This window comes from Capsella rubella, unplaced genomic scaffold, assembly GCF_000375325.1.
Source record: "Capsella rubella cultivar Monte Gargano unplaced genomic scaffold, Caprub1_0 scaffold_2, whole genome shotgun sequence".
Lineage (NCBI taxonomy): Eukaryota > Viridiplantae > Streptophyta > Magnoliopsida > Brassicales > Brassicaceae > Capsella > Capsella rubella.
The window spans coordinates 2,456,526-2,475,359 of record NW_006238922.1 but is presented as its reverse complement, the minus strand read 5'-3'; the positions used below and the strand labels follow the sequence as shown (position 1 = coordinate 2,475,359).

The window sequence follows — 18,834 nt, the reverse complement described above, 5'->3', positions numbered from 1 at the left end:
TGTAAAAATAACCCCGCACGTACGTGCGGGTCCATCACTAGTATCTTCTTAAGTTTTAAGTATAAGTAATGTAAATATGTAAGAATGAGAGACATCATACAATTTTATAACAAAGAACGTTCTTTCTTTTACAAAGAGGTTTTAATTAATTTCTACTTTAAAAAGCCTTCACCAGCTTTTCTAGTTTCTTGATGTCGAAACTAACTATATCTTCTTTTCTATCTTTTTTTTTGCTTTCTTTAGAACAATATGATGTGTATATTCACATCCATATATTTAAAACCTATAATGAGAATTGAGATTCATATGTATGTATGTATGTATGCTTTTTTCTTCTCGGGATTTTCTCTTATTTTTGTAGTAAGATGATGACCAAGTCTTGTTCTTTTTATCAGGATGTTCTTTCGAAACCACCTGATCCTATCTGCATATGCAACCACTCTGGTGATGCTCCTCTACTGTACTCCCTCGTCGATTGCGACCCGAATTGCAGCTCCGGATTCTCAAACGCCTGCTGACCAAACTGAGTTTCACCCAAAAAAAAAACAGAGATTAGCCAACTATATCAAGAAACAGAACAGTCTTTTGAGTTATGTCCTAAGTTGTTTTAGGCAGCAGGAGCAAAAACAGAGAATGCAATGCTTAAATGAACGAACCACATAAACATCGAGACTCATACCCGGGAAAATCTCGACAGAAACATTTTGCAAAAGTGGAGAAGATTTTAGTTAATAGGTCAGGAGAATAATCATCACCTCTTTGGGTGGAAAAACCTCGATGCCAGGGTTCATTCTTGAGTTGACTGCTTCGAGCTTCATCGATAAGAACTGAAAATCGCAAACCATCTCATGAGAACACACATATAGTGTCAAGTAACAAAATAATACACAAGAGAAAGAAAGAGGTTTCACACCTCAACTTGACGCTGCAGCGATTGTATATAGTTGATTATCTCATCAAGAACAAGTGCTTTTCCAATAACCTACCAAAACATTAACAAGTCCCAATCATGTTACCACTCTGCAAAGATATGTAAATATAAAAAGTTCACAATACCTTGTTACATCCTGGTACAAGATCCTGCAAGATCTTCATCCGCTCGCTAATTTTCTCTCTTCTCGCCTATCGAAAACACCAAACCGAAATTGTCTTTTACTCTTTTACTCATTCAACCAAATATAAGAAAGCTCTTGTATCATCATCATGTAAAAATCATTACTCTTTCAGCTAAACTGTGACTATCTGTAGCTTGACCTCTTCTAGCTCGAACATGAATATAATCTTTCATTGGTTCAATCTGTTGCTTCTTTTGTTCCGTCTCTGTTCCAGGAGATCCAGCTTCACCTTTCCCATCACTCACTTCATCTATCTTCTGTCGTTTGTTCTCACCTTCATTCTAAACCAAACAAATATATACCAATCACAAACCGGGAAAAACCGAATCAAACCGGGAAAAAAGAAACAGAGGAAAAAAAATCCGTACCGCGCCATTGGCGGAGACGATCTTCGCCGACTTAGACTCGTCTTCCCTCCGCTTCCACGCGCCGGAGATACCTTCGATCACAGCCTGAGAAAGCGCGTGACTCATACGCGCCGGATCGCCGTTAGTGGCAGCAGAGGTTAGATCCGAATCACCGAACTGATTCGTCCCAGAGACGGCGAAGCTTCTCCTCGAAGAATCACCGGCGGTTGAAACACCGTTCAACGGAAACTGCCAGATCTCCGCTAGATTAAACGGAGCTCCTTCGTTCATCATCCCACTCGGATCCATAAATCAACTAAATCAAACAACACATAAAACAAGTCACAACAAACAGCTCCCACCGAGTTGACTCAGTCGCCGCCGATTCAAACCAGAGAGAGAGATGATGATTGATGTATACAAAAGCTCTCCTTGGTCCTTGGACTGTGGAGTCTGTGTGATTGCGTTACTGTGTTGTTCTTGTTAATAAATTAATAAAATTTCTTTCCAACATTTTTAAAAATTAAAATTAAAATAATGTATTTTGCAGTTTTTTTAAAATTAATGTTTTATTTTACTCTTTTTCTGCCTCGGGAGCTGCGGTGTTTATTAACTTCACTTCATAGCGAGGTTTCCTTACTCTGACCATCGTTGACTTTTTTATCTTCTACGACGCGGGTGTACCTACGCTGCTTTTTGTGTTCACAGTTGGATCGTGATAGATCTGAATAGACGGTGGTTAAGTGAAACACGTAATAATATGGGAGAAGAAACATAATTTATGAAAATGGAAAAGGACTTGGGGGAAGTGGGGACCCATGTAGGTTTCTGTTTTTTTGGGTTTTTAATTTATTAATGATTTTGTTTACTAATTTGTTTTATTATTGATTAGTGATGGGCAATGATAAGGTTGTGGATTTTAATGATTTGTAAGTAGAGATGATGGATAATCATATGTTGGATTTTTCAGTCCACTAAACCCTTTATTTATCACAAAGATTTTATACCATAAGTATAAGTGTTGCTTTAGGCCATAACTCCATAACTAAACCCATACATGATTATTACTTAATTTGTTTGTAAAAATAGTGGAAAATAGAATGAATATTACTAACTATTGGCTTCGGTTTTGCATTTAAAATTTTAAAAAATTATGCACCTTTTAATTTTTACTTATTTCTATACTAAAATATTAACTTTTATTTACTTAAACATGATTCAACCAATCACAAATCAATCTACATAGATAAACCATCAAATTTTTTTACTAAAACTTGATAATCTAATTTAAAACACGATAATACTCCTAAAACACCTAAAATTATTTATTTTAGTATCATTGAACTAAACCTTAAATGGCTTAAAACAAAGTTATAGTTTTTGGTTTATATGACAATCTTTTCATATTATATGATTCATTCCAATTAGATGATCAACTGGCTAAAGAAACCCACCATCTAAATATCTAAGCATTGGAATCAAAGTTTAGTTACATAACTTTTATAATAAAATTCTACATGTACATATTAATCATCGTTTTCGTTTCTTAAAAGAAAAACAATTTTTTAATAATAATAATGAATACTCTACTTTAATTCGTTGATATTTTGTACTATTATAAATGTTGCTTGGTCGAAAATACAACATATAAAATTATTTAGTATTAGTGTTCAGCTTTATTATGGTTGAGAAGAATGAAAAAAAGAAAACAAAAAAAAGGAATAGTAGATAGTGCCAAACTCTTGCTTGTGAGCATTTCTTATGAAAAATATTCGTTAGGCTTCACTTTCACCTATAAAGCTAAATGTTTCTCCTTCCTTCTTCTCTCTTCTTCTCTCTTCCGTAACTCAGTACCGCCCATCTCTCTCGACCTATCATCCTTCGACACATGTTTGCTGATGATTCCCGACAACTACGTTAGTATGTGAGCATCACGCAATCATCGCCGTACCATGTTCCGCCTAACTCATCATACTCTCTTTTCACACGGATTAGTTTAAAGTGTGATCGGAACAACAATTTGTTGAATTATTGTGAGCATAATTAGTTTCTATTTTAGTAAACATAATTTGTATTCTATATTTAAGTACATCTATATTTGAACTAAACCAACTTCAAAACATAGATAGACAACATACTGTATATAACTTCAAATAATTTGTGTGTATTTATTTATGGTTAAATATTGAAAGGCCTTTAACCAAAAAAAAAAAATGTTTAGCATCAAACTGATGATCAAGAAATGATATGAAAAAAAAAAATTTAGTTTATGTGGAGAATTTGTAAAAAAGAAATGTTAATTAACGTCTATGATTTTACCGGTGATGGAGATTTGAATTCATAAAAAAAATATTTAGTTTATGTGGAGAATTTGTAAATCGTTAAAATGGTTTAGTTTTCAATTTAAATATTGGTATTTTTACGACGATACTAAAAAATTTCAAGAAAATATACTAATTGGATGACTAATATGAAATGCTAATTAACATCTATGACTTACCGGTGATGGAGATATAATTCATATTTTTTTTTAGTTTATGTGGAGAGTATATAAAATCGTTACAAGATTTAATATTCAATCTTAATCGCAGTATCTTTATGACGATGCAAATAAATTTTGAGAATATTAGTACATTACTAATTGGACTAATTCAAGAAGATGGGGTTGGTGATGTTTGATACCATCTGGCCTATATGCATACTACAAGTGAAGAAGCCAAGTAATATTATAATGACAACTATAACTAGTTTAGCAACTCACACAACATGAGCAGGAACAGATTAACATAAATCATACAATATCTATGGTAGTTTTAAAACTCAAACAAGCAAGCATCGATTTACAAGAAGAAGCTAAGGTGTGTTTCTCTTGTTATTAGTGCTATGCAATTCGAGGCAGTCGGTTGATATTTATGGAAGGTGACTGCAATGTTAATATATGATCTCTTCTCCAAATCGAATGAAGAGATGCAAATATACGAATCATGTTCTTTTCTTGATATGAATGATTTGGATAAGGCTGACCCGGTTTGAAGAGTTTGTCTTCGATTATGTCCTATGCATGATCATAATCAAATAGCATACCATTTGGCACATTTGGCCCAAGTAGTACATTTTCACATACTACAAGGATATTATGCACGTGAAAAATACGTGATTTATGCAAAAGTGAACTAACTGTCCATGTCTCGGACAATACTTCACGTGCTTCATTTCTCTAAAAGGTGGTGTTTTTAATCCATTTATTTTGTGCACGTTGGGAAATTGTTTTCTATGTATTTAACTTTGTGTAATCTGATTTTTTTTTTCAGTTTAACAAAAATAGTTTAGAAACCATCTATTCAGACTACAATATGAACTTACAAATAGAAAATAACAAAAATTAGGATTCTCACCAAGGTAATATTTATTAAATAAATTTACTTTGAAAAAGATGTCATTCAATATAACATAATGCACCATCATTTCAATTATCTAGATTATATTAATTTTCATTTTTTTAATTTCTTCTTAATTTATAAAAAAAATTATATACACCACTAATTGTTTTTTTCTTGCAGCAATATACTGAAAGTTTTTCCCTACTTTACCCCTTGTTCAAGCTTATAAACTGAATTTTAGGCATTACCATTTAGTAATTTTGTATTGACATAAGAGTCATATTTTAATGATTATTGGTTTCTTCTTATACTAAATGTTAAAATTTTCAAAAAGTATTTTTTTTTGTAAAACAAAAGATTAGTGGGAAAATATTTAGAATAAATACATAAGTCTAAATCTAATTAAAATAATACGTAAGTCTAAAAATACTCTAAGGATTCGAATGGTTACAACAGTTGAGATGGACAAATCTGTCAGCAGTTTAGTCTGCTCTATTTTAGGGTGGACAACAAACCGTTGCAAAGCAACTCTATTTGTATGTAAAAGCGGTCCGGAGTTGGTCCGTATCAATTTTTTTTCTATTTTTTTGACCATACTATTACGGACTACATTTAATGAATAGTAAATAAAAAAGTGGTATAATCCAGAGATGGATTTACTTCAACCTTTGCAACCATATAAATCTTCTAAATTATACTAAACACTAGTAACGATAATTATTATCAATAAATAAAAGACGTTGTTATTTAAATTATTAGTGAGAATTTGAGATAAACGTTAGCACAGTAAGATGTTGAAGGACGAGCTAGAAAACGAATATATTATGATTGTTGATACTTAAGAATTAAGATGTTGAAGTCATTGTCCATCAGACGAACAAACAAAGCCCAAAAATAACAAATCATTTTATTTTATTTTATATAACAATATGTATTTGTCACTCCATCATTTATGATGAGAGGACGGTTGGTACCTTATTATAAAACAGGAAAATATGAAAACCCTTTTTAAGCTTAGAAAACGATGGTACACTACCACTGATCAAGATCAATCTCTATCAAAGTATCAATTAATGTTACAACAATATTGTATATACTTACTGTTGAAACAATTTTATTCTTAATTATATGGTTGATGTTTAATTAAATTTGTTATGCTACCGTTCACTTTTTGGTGTTGGGCTCACAATTTCACATTAGGCCCATATAAAGATACTGTTTGTAATATAGTTTGTAAATGATACAAAGTTGATTTTATTCAAAGGCGTTTTCTATTGTATTAAATAGTGAGTATTGGCAATGAGTCAAGGACATTATCTCGCAGACAACTCAAAAAAGAAAAAAAAAATTCTATATTTTTGATAAATCTTTATTAATATTTAATTTATATTTTGATATTTTTTATTTTTGTGCAAGATATAATGTTTATTTTTAGGTTTTCTTACAAAATAAATTTATTTTGATGTAATTTAAAATATATATACATGAAAACCTGCATTTATGACTACTATGTGATCTATTAACGATTTTATATCTAACAGACACACAACCGATATTTGCGACGAACATATATCATCGTCAAACAGTCTGTAAATTACGACTTTTTAATATCAGAAATGCTTTCAAATTACAAACCATTACATAGCAACAACGACTCTCTATGAGGAAGGCGATGACGAATAAGTGAGCGGCGGTGAGGAAGAAGACAAAGTGGTGACTTACCATAACTAATCAAAAACTAGTATTAATTATTATGATTTAACACAAGCTTGAAGTTACTAGTAACTGAATTTTAAATAAAATTTCACATTAATCTCAATGACACAAAGATATGAATTCAGTGACAAAATGAAATTAATCTAGATGTCCACTATGTGTGTTAATGCATATTCAATGCACCTTTAACAATGAAGTCAACATATAACTTTTAACTGTATAAAATTTAAATTTGGATGCTTATTAACCTCATGCTCATTCAGATTTGGATTTATTTTGATCTTATTTATAATAAGATTCCAAATCATTCTACAAACATTTTAGCCAATATGGACGTTGAACATGCACAATTTATATTAATTGTGTAATATATGTATGCTTTAAAAAATTCGAATCACTGCAAAAAAATAAATAAATATATTATTAACTTTTCTATTATAAGATGATTCAAAAAAGTTAAAATAAAATAAAATTTTACAAAGATGATAGGAGAATTATAGTTTTGAATCTTACATGACAAAATCTAAAACACGTATGTTATGAATATTAGAGAGAATGATAAAATAATTATAATTTAAAATTTGAAAAAATCTTCTAAATATCTAGATTATTTTCATTTTCATTTTTTCAACTATTTTCTATTAATTTTAAATGTATTGTATTAAAGATAATGACATTCTTTGTAATTGTTTTGAATATGAAGATTTTTTGGTAAAAGGTTAAATTTTGAATATGAAGATTTATTTCATAAATGTACTACATTCATTCTAAAAATCAATTAGATGATCAAAACTCAGTTACTTCTTAGATTAACTATACTAGAAACACATTTATGTAATTCCACTATACATTGACAAACTACATGCATCCACTTATTACTTTCTATCATATCTTATCATTTCATCTCAAAAACATGATTGATTATACCATTATCACAAAATTCCAATACAATAAACAACAACATTTTCTTTTTCTTTTTCCTATTGAAAACAATAAAACAAAAACAACATTTTCACCACTTTTGTAAAATAGTAGTCCTACACCATGCACCGACCGTGTTAGTTTTCTAACATTATATGATTATTGGTGATAATTATTGCTATGTATATATAATATTGAAAAAATTGAAAAAGATATAAAAAAGGAAATAAAAAGGTGAGATATAGATGGAGTGAGGGTCCATGAAGAAGAAATTGTATAGTTGTCATTAGAAAGTCATAAAAATTAAGTTTGGACTCAACCTCCTCTCTTTTTATTTCAACCAAGTTCACAACTTTTATTTCCACCACTTTCATTTATTTCACAACTAGATTTTACAACATTTGTCAATACAACAAGTTCAAAGTTCTGGATTCAGTAGCTGTATTTCTCTTACTAGTCAAGCTAATAGCATTTAATATCATCATGTTTATACGTTATATATAATGGGATATATTTTTGGGATTTTATGAGATTATTTTCTCTTTTTGTATCCTCATTTGAAAATGCTATTTTCTCATGTCTATTTTCAAAAATACTTTTCATTAAATCTGAAAAATTTAGAATGTTTTTATAAAGTTTATAAAATACTTATGGATTGTAACTACTACTTAAAAACTCGATTTATGTATTTATAAGTTTTTGTAAGGTGTTTAATAAGATTTTATAAGGTAACTATATGGTTTTATGTTATATATAAAGCTTTACAAGGTATATGTAAAGTATGTGTAGTTATTTATAAGATTTTACATACATATAAATGTAATTTTTGTTATAAATATACATACGTATGTGGGTAAATTTCATATCTTTACAAATATTTTTATTAAATTTTAAAGAGAGAATAGATTTTAAAAAATTGTATTTAATAAGAGATATTTTTTTAAAAATCTCCTATAGTTTTATCCTAAAATTCTTGTTGTTTGGAACTTTTTATTATTACATCTGCAATTATATACATTCATGTAATAAGAAATTTTCTTTTTGGCATTTTGTAAAGATTTTTTGATTAACGATTGAGTTTTAATCACAAACACATTTCTTTTGGTGTTTATGATTTGTTTTGGTAAAAAATCATAAGCACATCTAATGATCAAGATATTGTCGATTTGCATAGTTTAATAAAAAGAACAAGAGTACAAGACAACAAGCCGAGTGAAAACAAAAATCATGCGCCACTAGGAATTTGACACGTGTAATTTTAGATGGCCATACTTTGCCTAACAAATGAAATAGACAAATACACAATATATGTAGTGTACGACCAAAAATGATTACATGAAGCTTTTTGTTACCTCAAAGTTTCTTAAAATACAATGTCGTGTTTTGTTAAAATTCGTACTAAAGACTTGAATAACCAGTGGTCAAAATTCTATATATATCTCATTAAAATACAAATATTATATAGTTTTATAAAATACATCAATAACTTAAAATTGTAATTCCTATTCGTGAATTAAAATGAAAATGAAAATATATATTGAGAGAACTAAACTAGTACTGTATCTTTTAACTACTAAACAAATCCAAATTAGATTCTAGTAGCTAATAAAGACTGATCTTTTCAACCACTTGTGATTATAAAAAAAAACTCTTTGCCATCATAATCTATAATATTCTCATTCTCCACCACATGAACACGAAGTGTTACATTATTAAGAATAAACCCCAAATAAGCATATGTAGTACGTAAAATTACTAATTACATAAATACAAAACATTAAATAAAATATATGATTCGAATGGTTGCGAAAATCATTGTGTACCAAACAATTACCAAACAATTATAAATAATTTTTACATAGAAACAAATAAATTTATAAGATTTATTATTGTTTCTTAAAATAAAAAAAAAAAAAAAAAAAAAAAAAAAGACTAAATTACATATGGATTTGTACACCCCAACCATATTTACCATCAAAACTCAAAATGACAAAATCTAATGCGTTGTTGCTTCAATCCAAAATGGAAGATGCCGTTAACTCACCGTATATGCCGATAACTATTGAAATTTTTTAACAACTTGTCTTTTGATAATTTTTTTTCCCATTTTTTCTCATTGACTTCACAAATCCCAAAATATATTTTCAACCAATAAAAAAATTACAGTTTACTTATATCTATTTCTTTCGAAATAAAGAGAAAAATAAAAAAAAAGCTCCCTTCTTCACCAAATTGTTTGTCTAGTTGTCTGTGTCTCATTTACCACATTTCTCTCTAATTAGTGGATTTGAAGATCGTGTCTGGCAGATTCTATCTGATTTCTGATCAGAAGAGGAAGAAAGAGAAGAGAAAAGAAACATTTTTTCCTCTCTCTCTCTACAAGAACTAAAGGAGACAGCTTTATCTCTCTCTCTGTTCAGGTTCTGGGTTTAGAGAGATCTTGTATGTTGATTTTGTGATCAGAGAGAGAGAGAGAGATGGGAGGTTGTGTGTCAACGCCCAAGAGCTGTGTGGGAGGTAAAATAAGGTCAAGCAAGAGGAGAAAGACTCGGACAAGACGAAAGATTCAGAAGAAGAGAGTTGTGTCTTCTTCTCGCTTATCTGATGGATCTTTCGATAATCACGATCGTTCTTTCTCTAATCCCACTTTCAGAGGTCTCTCTCAATTAGAAAAACCTCACCTTTTGTTTCTCTCTGCATTTCTATTGATTTGCTTGATTTTGGTCTTTGTTCTGTGTTTTATGATCGATTTGGTTTCGTTGGTTATTGTCTTTCTGTGTATCTTTGAAGGTTTGTTTAAGCTTTTGGTTGATTGAATTTGAAATGTTAGATCTTTTGGTTGTTTACTGTGTTGATTTGGGTAATTGGGGATTAGGTTGTGGTTAGAGTGTTGGTAGATTTTAGCTTACAGTTGTGATTTATGTTGAAAAGGGGATTTGATTTTATAGGTTTATTACTCAAAAAGTGTGAATCTTTCTCTAAATAGTTAAAATCTTTTATGAGCATTGAATTGTGAGTATCAAACTAAGAAACAGCATTAACATTTTGTTTACATCACACTTGGGGGTTGTGTCACTTTAGTTGAATTCTTCAGTCTCTATTAGAGTTAGAAATATTCACCTGACTTGGTCTCATTTATGAAACAGCAAGCGTTGATGAAGCATGGTTTGATTCCAACCTCGCCTTTGAAACCGACTGTGACGATGATTTTCACAGTGTTCAGGAAGGTATAACAAAAGCTTCTTTAAAACACCCTTTTTGATTCTTCCTAGGATCCTTGTATCACATTCATTTCATCATCGTTTGGGATCTTTTGTTTCAGATATGTTGTCTGTAAATGGAGGTGAGCGTATCTCAGTATCGAGTATGTCGTCTGTTAAAGACTCAAACCTTGGCGGTTCTGCACGGAATTCTCTAAGCGATGGTCCCAAGACTTCCAATTCTCACTCAACCGTAGATGATGTCATCTCACAATCAAAATCAGAGAGTACTTTGACTGACACTAAGCAGCCTGTTTTTATCGACGAGATATCTTCAAATGCTGATGATAGCTCTAGAAAAGATGAAGGATTGTTGGAAAACTGCGGGATTCTGCCAAGCAATTGCTTGCCTTGTCTTCATTCGACTGTTCCTTCTATTGAAAAGAGAAGATCTTTAAGCTCTAGCCCTCCAAGTACGAGGAAAAAAGCTGCGCTTAAACTATCTTTCAAGTGGAGAGAAGGACACCCTACTGGTCCTTTATGTAAGTTTCAGTTGTGGTTCCACTGTGTTTGAACTGAAAATATTTCAATCTAAGAACTCACTTTGTTCTTCACAATGTTTCAGTTTCTACAAAGATGCAGTTGCAGAGACCAATGGCAGGTTCTCAGGTTCCGTTTTGTCCCCTTGAAAAGAAAATGTTCGATTGCTGGTCTATCATTGAGCCTGGTAGTTTCCGGGTTCGTGGCAAAACTTATTTCAGGTAAATATACAGGGAGAGCTTGTTGTTTCGAGTGCCTGATTATATGTTCTGTTACTAACTTTCAACTGATATTTCGCTATCTTTGGCAGAGAAAAGAAGAAAGAGTTTGCACCAAACTATGCTGCATATAATCCATTTGGTGTCGATGTATTTTTATCTCAACGTAAAATAAACCATATAGCGCAATACGTGGAGCTTCCTGTTATTAATACCACCTCGACCAAGCTCCCATCAATACTTGTTGTAAATGTTCAGGTATATTGTCTAGTTCCATAGTTAAATTGTTCTTCTTTGTATTGTCTGTCTCTGGTGTTTTGGTTTAATGATGATGTTGCTATTGGAATCATAGATTCCATTGTATCCAGCTGCAATCTTTCAAGGTGAAACTGATGGAGAAGGAATGAATTTTGTTTTATACTTTAAACTTTCGGATAATTATTTAAAGGAGCTTCCACCTCATTTCCAAGAAAGCATTCAGGTAATTTTATCTTCCTCCTCGTGATTCGGTTTTGTTTGTTCTGTGCTCTTCTGTTGAATACACATTTCTGAATCGCTTTTGTCTTTGGATATATGCAGAGATTAATAGATGATGAGGTTGAGAAAGTTAGGGGATTTGCTATGGATACAAATGTACCATTTAGAGAACGATTAAAGATATTGGGGCGTGTTGCAAATGTAGATGATCTCCAGTTGAACGGTGCAGAGAAAAAACTCATGAATGCTTATAACGAAAAACCCGTGTTATCACGCCCACAACATGAGTTCTACTCGGTATGTCACAAGCACCCTAACAAATACAAATCCTATTGAAACCTGCAAGACAATACTTAACTTACTTAACTCTGAAATTTGATCATATAGGGTGAAAATTACTTCGAGATTGATATCGATATGCATAGGTTCAGTTATATATCGCGGAAAGGATTCGAAGCATTTCTAGACAGGCTTAAGCACTGTGTTCTTGATGTTGGACTCACAATTCAGGTAACGGATTACAAAATTTTGCTTCTTTGACGATATTTTCAGTCAAATCTCTGTGGTAAGTAACTGTATAATCTTGGTTTCAGGGGAATAAAGCAGAGGAACTACCAGAGCAAATACTGTGTTGTGTCCGGTTAAACGGGATTGATTACATGAATTATCATCAGTTAGCTCTTAGTCAAGAATTCCTATAATCATAGTGAACACAAAATTGTGTTTTCTTTATTCTTTTTTCCTTCTTTTGTTGTTACTCAAGAACACAAAATCTAAGGGCTTTTTCTCCATTTGAAGAACACAATAATGAAAGGGATGAGTATATAGAAATACATCATTCTGTAACATGACCGTAGAAGTTACCTACAAGGCTAACTTGAGTATATAGAAACATACATCATTCTGTAACATCATTCTTCATTTCAACTGGAGACAATTATGAGAATGAAGGAATATTAAAACAAGAAAAGGTTTAAAAAAGTTGAAGGGATATGTGTAGTTCACTCTAATTATTTGCACCTATTTACACAAAACTATACTAATTGGAACAATTTTTTTTGTGTTATGCTATCTAATATGTTCATTATATTCATGAAATATAGATTTTTCATTTTAGAATAGAGCAAACAAAAGTTGACACAAAATCCCAATATCATCTTCTTACCAAAAAAAAAAAAATCCCAAAATCATCTTATTAAAGAAAGATTAAAAAGTCAACGTTAAAGAAGAAAATAAAACTGAAAAATTGTAAAACCTAAAAAAGACAGTAAAAAAAAAGAAAAAAAAAAACAGAACAAAAACAAATTCAAGCGGGCGAACCGGGAAAATTAATTTCACAAACCGAGCGTTAGAAAGACGCTAGATTGACTTCAACACAACGCGAACCGGCTATTAAATCCCGGTTAAATCGCCGAGCGTCTCTCCAACGCTACACTGGACTTGAATACAACGCAGGAACTCCTTGTTTATATACTCAGCCCTCCTCCTCCTCTTTCCCCATACGTAAAACTTTTAGCCTTTCTTTTTTTTCTTTTCAAATTCTGGCGAGGAGGTCTCTGCATCTCTACCTTCGTTCTCCGTCAACGCCGTATCGTGCTTCTTCCTTCAAGGTAACATTCCTCAAATCCTCTTTGTTTTGATATGACGACGAACAACAATCGTTTCCGTTATTAGTTTCGGCGGTTTGTTCACGCCTGAACCCTAATTTTTTCGGCTTCGTAAGTCTCTGTCTTGTTGTGGCATTCGTTAGACGTAGTATAGTCTTGGTTAGATTGGTTTCCATCGGATTTATAGGGAGTATATGTTGAAGTTTATGCTATCGATTAGTGTTGGTTTTGGTTTTTCGTTCTCTGTTTTCTAATTTGATGATTCCTGGTTAGGAATTACACAACTTGTGATGTTGCCTTGTTCAATGTCGATCTAATTACGAGTATTTGTGTGTTAAATTGGTGTAAATTGGTCTGTTTGGGTTCTCATGGACATCTTTAATGTATATCATGTTCATGTTTTGGAATTTGTGTTTGCTTTTTGTGCTTCTTATAACTGTTCTTGATAATTTCTTGCTTTGTTGTACCAGGGTAGAAGAAACAGTTCATTTGGCTGAGGCCGGATTCGTGAATATATAGAGAAAGATGTTTGGTTCTTCTAATCGTAAGTGATCCTTACCTTATTTCTTTATTTACCATTGTTCCTGTTTAACTTGCACATATCTTACCTTTGTTTCTTAACTAAGTTTTGATATTTATAGTTTTTGCTATGCTAACCTGACCTGTTTAATATTTGCTTACAGCTTTTGGACAGTCATCTAACAGCAGTCCATTTGGGACCCAAACGCAATCTTTGTTTGGGCAGACCAATAACACGAGCAATAATCCCTTTGCTGTGAAACCCTTTGGTACGTCTACTCCTTTTGGCGCACAGACAGGGAGTTCCATGTTTGGGGGCACTTCAACCGGCGTATTTGGTGCACCTCAAACTTCTTCTCCTTTTGGTGCTTCATCACAAGCGTTTGGGAGCTCTACTCCTGCTTTTGGAGCATCTTCTACTCCTGCATTTGGTAATTCAGCTTCACCTTTTGGGGGTAAGTACCTTTTATGTGTTTTGCTGCCTAGGTTTTTTCAGATCTTTTCTTTGATTTAGTGCTTTACCAGGCCTGGAATAAGCTATATGTGTTCATATTTTGTAGTTGATACGTCGATAGGGCTAATGAAATAGGATCTACTTTCTCTCAGTAGGACTTAGATGTAAACATATACTTTTGCTTCTGGTTTCTGATTTCTTCAAGCGTTTGAATATCCAAGTTTTATGTTTCAATATATTTGTTACTATTTTCAAAATTAGTAGTCTTTTTGGGTTTTCTTCATGACAGTACTAGCTCCTGTTTTCTTTAGGTTCCAGGTTCTCATAAGTCTTTTGATATATCTCTTACATGCAACATTTCTTACCAAGACTGATCAATTTTTTCTTCCAGGCGCTTCTACGTTTGGTCAGAAGACTTTTGGCCTCTCAACGCCTCATTCAAGTCCTTTTGGAAACTCCACACAGCAGCCTGCCTTTGGAAACAGCTCTTTTGGTGCCTCAAACACGCCTGCCTTTGGTGCCTCTAGCTCGCCTGCTTTTGGCGCCTCAAACACTTCTGCGTTTGGCGCCTCAAACACTTCCGCGTTTGGAGCCACAAGCACGCCTGCCTTTGGCTCCGCAAACACACCTAATTTTGGTGCCTCAAGTACACCTTCATTCGGCGCCTCGAGCTCACCTGCATTTGGCGCGTCACCTGCTCCAGCCTTTGGTAGCTCTGGCACTGCATTTGGCAACAATGCCTTCGGTACTGGAGGTGCTTTTGGTGCATCCAGCACTCCTGCGTTTGGTGCATCAAGCACTCCTACATTTGGTGCGTCAAGCACTCCTTCGTTTGGGGCATCAAATACTCCTGCCTTTGGGGCATCAAGTACCCCATCTTTTAGTTTTGGCTCTTCCCCAGCGTTTGGACAGTCTACCTCAGCATTTGGTAGCAGTGGCTTTGGTTCTACACAGTCTCCCTTTGGAGCCCAAGGTTCTCTAGCTCGTCCTTTTCAATTACAAGATTAGAAGTGAAAGTTCTCACCCATTAAATGGTTACTAATTATGTTCACATGTTTTGTTTTGCAGGTGCACAGGTATCAACTCCAACATTTGGGGGTCAACAAGGGGGTAGTAGGGTCATGCCTTTTGCACCTACAAATGATGCCGAGTCAGGCGGTAACTCAGGGAATCTACAATCTATATCTGCCATGCCTGCATACAAAGAAAAAAACCAGGAGGAGCTTAGGTGGGAGGACTACCAGCGAGGAGATAAAGGTCACGTGCCAGACAAATCCATGTTATGCGTTTGTCATAAGGTTAGATGTTTGGGCTTTATTTACCGAAATATTGATTCTCTTGTTGTTCAATTTTTCAGGTGGACAACTTCCTGCTGGTCAATCTCTTGGAGGTACTGGATTTGGAGTAACAACTTCTCAGCCAAGTACATTCTCTCCTTCACCAACGTTTGGCCAGACACCTGCAAATCCAGCAAACCCTTTTGCACAGAAGACTCAAACAACTACCCCAAATTTTTCCTCACCGTTTGGTCCACCCACTACCCCATCATTTGGTCCACCCACTACTCCATCCTTTGGTCAACCCACTACCCCATCCTTTAGTCAAACCACTACCCCATCCTTTGGTCAATCCACTGCCCCATCCTTTGGTCAACCCACTACCCCATCCATGTTTGGGTCAACTGCATCAAATACCATATCCCTTTTTGGATCATCCTCCAGTTTTGCAACAAACACATCGCAGCCATTTGGTTCAGCTCCTGCACATGGGTCAAATTCAACATTTAGCATTGGTGGAAATTTTAACAATCAGTCATCTCCGCTGTTTGGTCCAAACCCCTCTGGGCAGAATACAACTCCTGCATTCCCACACACTAATCCTGTGTTTGGACAGAATACCAATCCTACAAATGGACAGAGTAACATTTTCAGCTCACCTTCCACTGGCGCAGCGAACCTGTTTTCAAGCTCTTCATCCCCAACTACAAACATCTCTCCCTTTGGTCAAATAACGGTGAGTTTATTTTTAACTAATTTAAATGCCAGTTCACTTCAGAGTTGATGTCTCTTTCTCTGCCTTTTGAGTTATGTTGAGATTTCTAATATGGTTTATCTTTGCAGCCTCCTGTTTCGGCTTACCAATCAGTTCAGCCAACTCAACCATCAGGTGCTCTTGGTTTCAACAACTTTGGTCAAACACAAACAGGTATGTCAATCAATCAAAGCACTCTTAATATTATTATCTTGAATACTAGAAGCTAGGCTTGTATGTTTATTTTGTGAAGCTAATACATCTGGCGTTACAGGTGGAATGGGAAATTTTAGCCAAGGCAATTTTAAGCAAGGGTATAGTCTCTTTGACATCAGTTTTTCCGACTCTTATTTTCCTTTCAGATAATTTATGAACCCAGAAGATATTTTTGTTTTTTGGAAGTTGCATCCCTGGAGCTTCATTCTTTTCTTTTTGTTTTGACAGACCTGCATTGGGTAACTCTGCTGTTATGCAACCAAGTCCTGTTACAAACCCCTTTGGAACGCTTCCTGCTTTGCCTCAGATTTCAATTGGTCAAGGTGGAAATTCACCTTCGATTCAGTCTGGAATCTCCAGCATGCCTGTAAGTTTATTCTGCCTTTTCCAACACCCACACACCCACCTTTTTTCTTCATAACTTCTTTTCAAATTTGAAGCAACGAAAATTATGTTGCTAGACCTATGCATTTAATTCCCTACATAACATCTTGAAGTTTGTCATTGCTCACATAGATACGATGTTAAGACAGAAACAAATGACTACTCCATGTTATTAACCCGTATATATTTTCCTTTCTTCTCAGGTTGTTGATAAGCCTGCTCCTGTTAGAGTATCACCACTCCTGACTTCTCGACACCTTTTCCAAAGGCGGGTCAGGCTACCTACAAGAAAGTACCGTCCTGGTGATGATGGTCCAAAGGCATGTTTTCTGTTTTCTGAATTTTGGCTTGGCCTTGAATACCTCACTCTTTAGTTTTGTTACTGAGTTTCTTTCTAACTGTTTGTTTCTTCAATTTTTTTTTCAGGTTCCATTCTTCAGTGATGAAGAGAATTCCAGTACACCAAAGGCTGATGCCTTTTTCATTCCAAGGGAAAACCCTAGAGCACTATTTATACGCCCAGTTGAAAGGGTAAAATCAGAACATCCAAAGGATGACCCGACCCCACTGCAGGAGAACGGTAAGCTTGCTTTTTTACATTTATTGGCTTATTTATTGCAAAAAGAGGCTTTCCATTGTCCCAAATGTAGCTCCTTTTTTTAGACATGGCTCTAATAGATAAGAAATGAGAAGTTTTCACTTGTAACATCTAATTTGACCTCTTCAGGTAAGAAGTCGAATGGGGTTACTAATGGAGCCCACCATGAGAGTGAGTATTTATAATATGAATATGTAATGAAATAGTGATTAATATCTGCATTGCGAGGAGCATTTTCTGACTATACTATCAATATCTGCAGACAAGAATGACGGTGAAACTTGTGAGGCTCCTCCGGTTAAAGCCAATCAGAAACCGAACGGGACACATGAAAATGACAGAGGCGACAAAAACAGTTCATACAGTTCACCAAGTGGAGCAGATATCGAGTCATTGATGCCAAAGCTGCATCACGCTGAATATTTCACAGAGCCTCGGATCCAAGAACTGGCTGCAAAAGAAAGGATTGATCCTGGTCATTGCAAGCGGGTAAAGGACTTTGTTGTTGGGAGACATGGTTACGGGAGTATAAAGTTTCTAGGAGAGACAGATGTGTGTAGACTCGACTTGGAAATGGTGGTTCAGTTCAAAAACCGAGAAGTGAATGTGTACATGGACGAGAGCAAAAAACCGCCAGTGGGTCAAGGATTGAATAAGCCTGCGGTAGTAACTTTGCTGAACATAAAATGTATGGACAAGAAGACCGGTACGCAAGTGAAGGAAGGCGCCAGATTGGACAAGTACAAGGAAATGCTGAAGAGGAAAGCTGATGAACAAGGAGCTAAGTTTGTGTCTTATGATGCTGTGAAAGGCGAGTGGACGTTCAAAGTGGAGCATTTTAGTTCCTACAAGCTTGGAGATGAAGATGATGTGTAGAAAGATCATATGTAGACTAGTGTCCTGTTTTTTTTTTTTGTTTTTTTTCTTACTTTTTGGGGTTTGTCTATTGATCTGACTTTGTCCTGATTTTGTCTCACTAAGAAGCAGACAAAAGAAGAAAAGTGCCGTAAAGGAACACAAAACTGGCTTAACCTCTAAATATTTACTTGTTTCTTGATTTCTTCTTCACCGACTAAATGATAGACCTAAATTGAAAATAATTAAATCAAAT

The 18,834-nt window shown here is 34.1% G+C and overlaps 3 protein-coding genes across 3 annotated transcripts; 2 read left to right on the top strand and 1 right to left on the bottom strand.

Moving 5' to 3' along the window:
- Positions 1–85: 85 nt before the first annotated feature.
- On the bottom strand, positions 86–1,985 carry LOC17894192 (transcription factor BPE). Its single transcript, XM_006302631.2, has 6 exons — positions 1,484–1,985; positions 1,220–1,396; positions 1,057–1,122; positions 914–982; positions 756–827; positions 86–523 (listed from the first exon to the last, which is right to left on the bottom strand). Exons 1-6 carry the CDS (start codon positions 1,769–1,771, stop codon positions 392–394), a joined length of 804 nt encoding a protein of 267 aa, XP_006302693.1. The 5' UTR covers positions 1,772–1,985; the 3' UTR covers positions 86–391.
- A 7,728-nt stretch (positions 1,986–9,713) lies between these two features.
- Positions 9,714–12,747, top strand: LOC17895977. Its single transcript, XM_006302091.2, has 9 exons — positions 9,714–10,134; positions 10,626–10,706; positions 10,802–11,221; positions 11,305–11,440; positions 11,530–11,695; positions 11,790–11,918; positions 12,017–12,211; positions 12,302–12,424; positions 12,508–12,747. The coding sequence occupies exons 1-9, from the start codon at positions 9,957–9,959 to the stop codon at positions 12,613–12,615; spliced, it is 1,536 nt and encodes a 511-aa protein (XP_006302153.1). The 5' UTR covers positions 9,714–9,956; the 3' UTR covers positions 12,616–12,747.
- Positions 12,748–13,410: 663 nt separating this feature from the next.
- On the top strand, positions 13,411–18,786 carry LOC17896233 (nuclear pore complex protein NUP98B). Its single transcript, XM_023787098.1, has 13 exons — positions 13,411–13,524; positions 13,992–14,065; positions 14,205–14,495; positions 14,886–15,467; positions 15,563–15,751; positions 15,852–16,507; positions 16,615–16,699; positions 16,800–16,839; positions 16,970–17,108; positions 17,329–17,445; positions 17,552–17,705; positions 17,853–17,894; positions 17,986–18,786. The coding sequence occupies exons 2-13, from the start codon at positions 14,047–14,049 to the stop codon at positions 18,597–18,599; spliced, it is 2,928 nt and encodes a 975-aa protein (XP_023642866.1). The 5' UTR covers positions 13,411–13,524; positions 13,992–14,046; the 3' UTR covers positions 18,600–18,786.
- Positions 18,787–18,834: the final 48 nt, after the last annotated feature.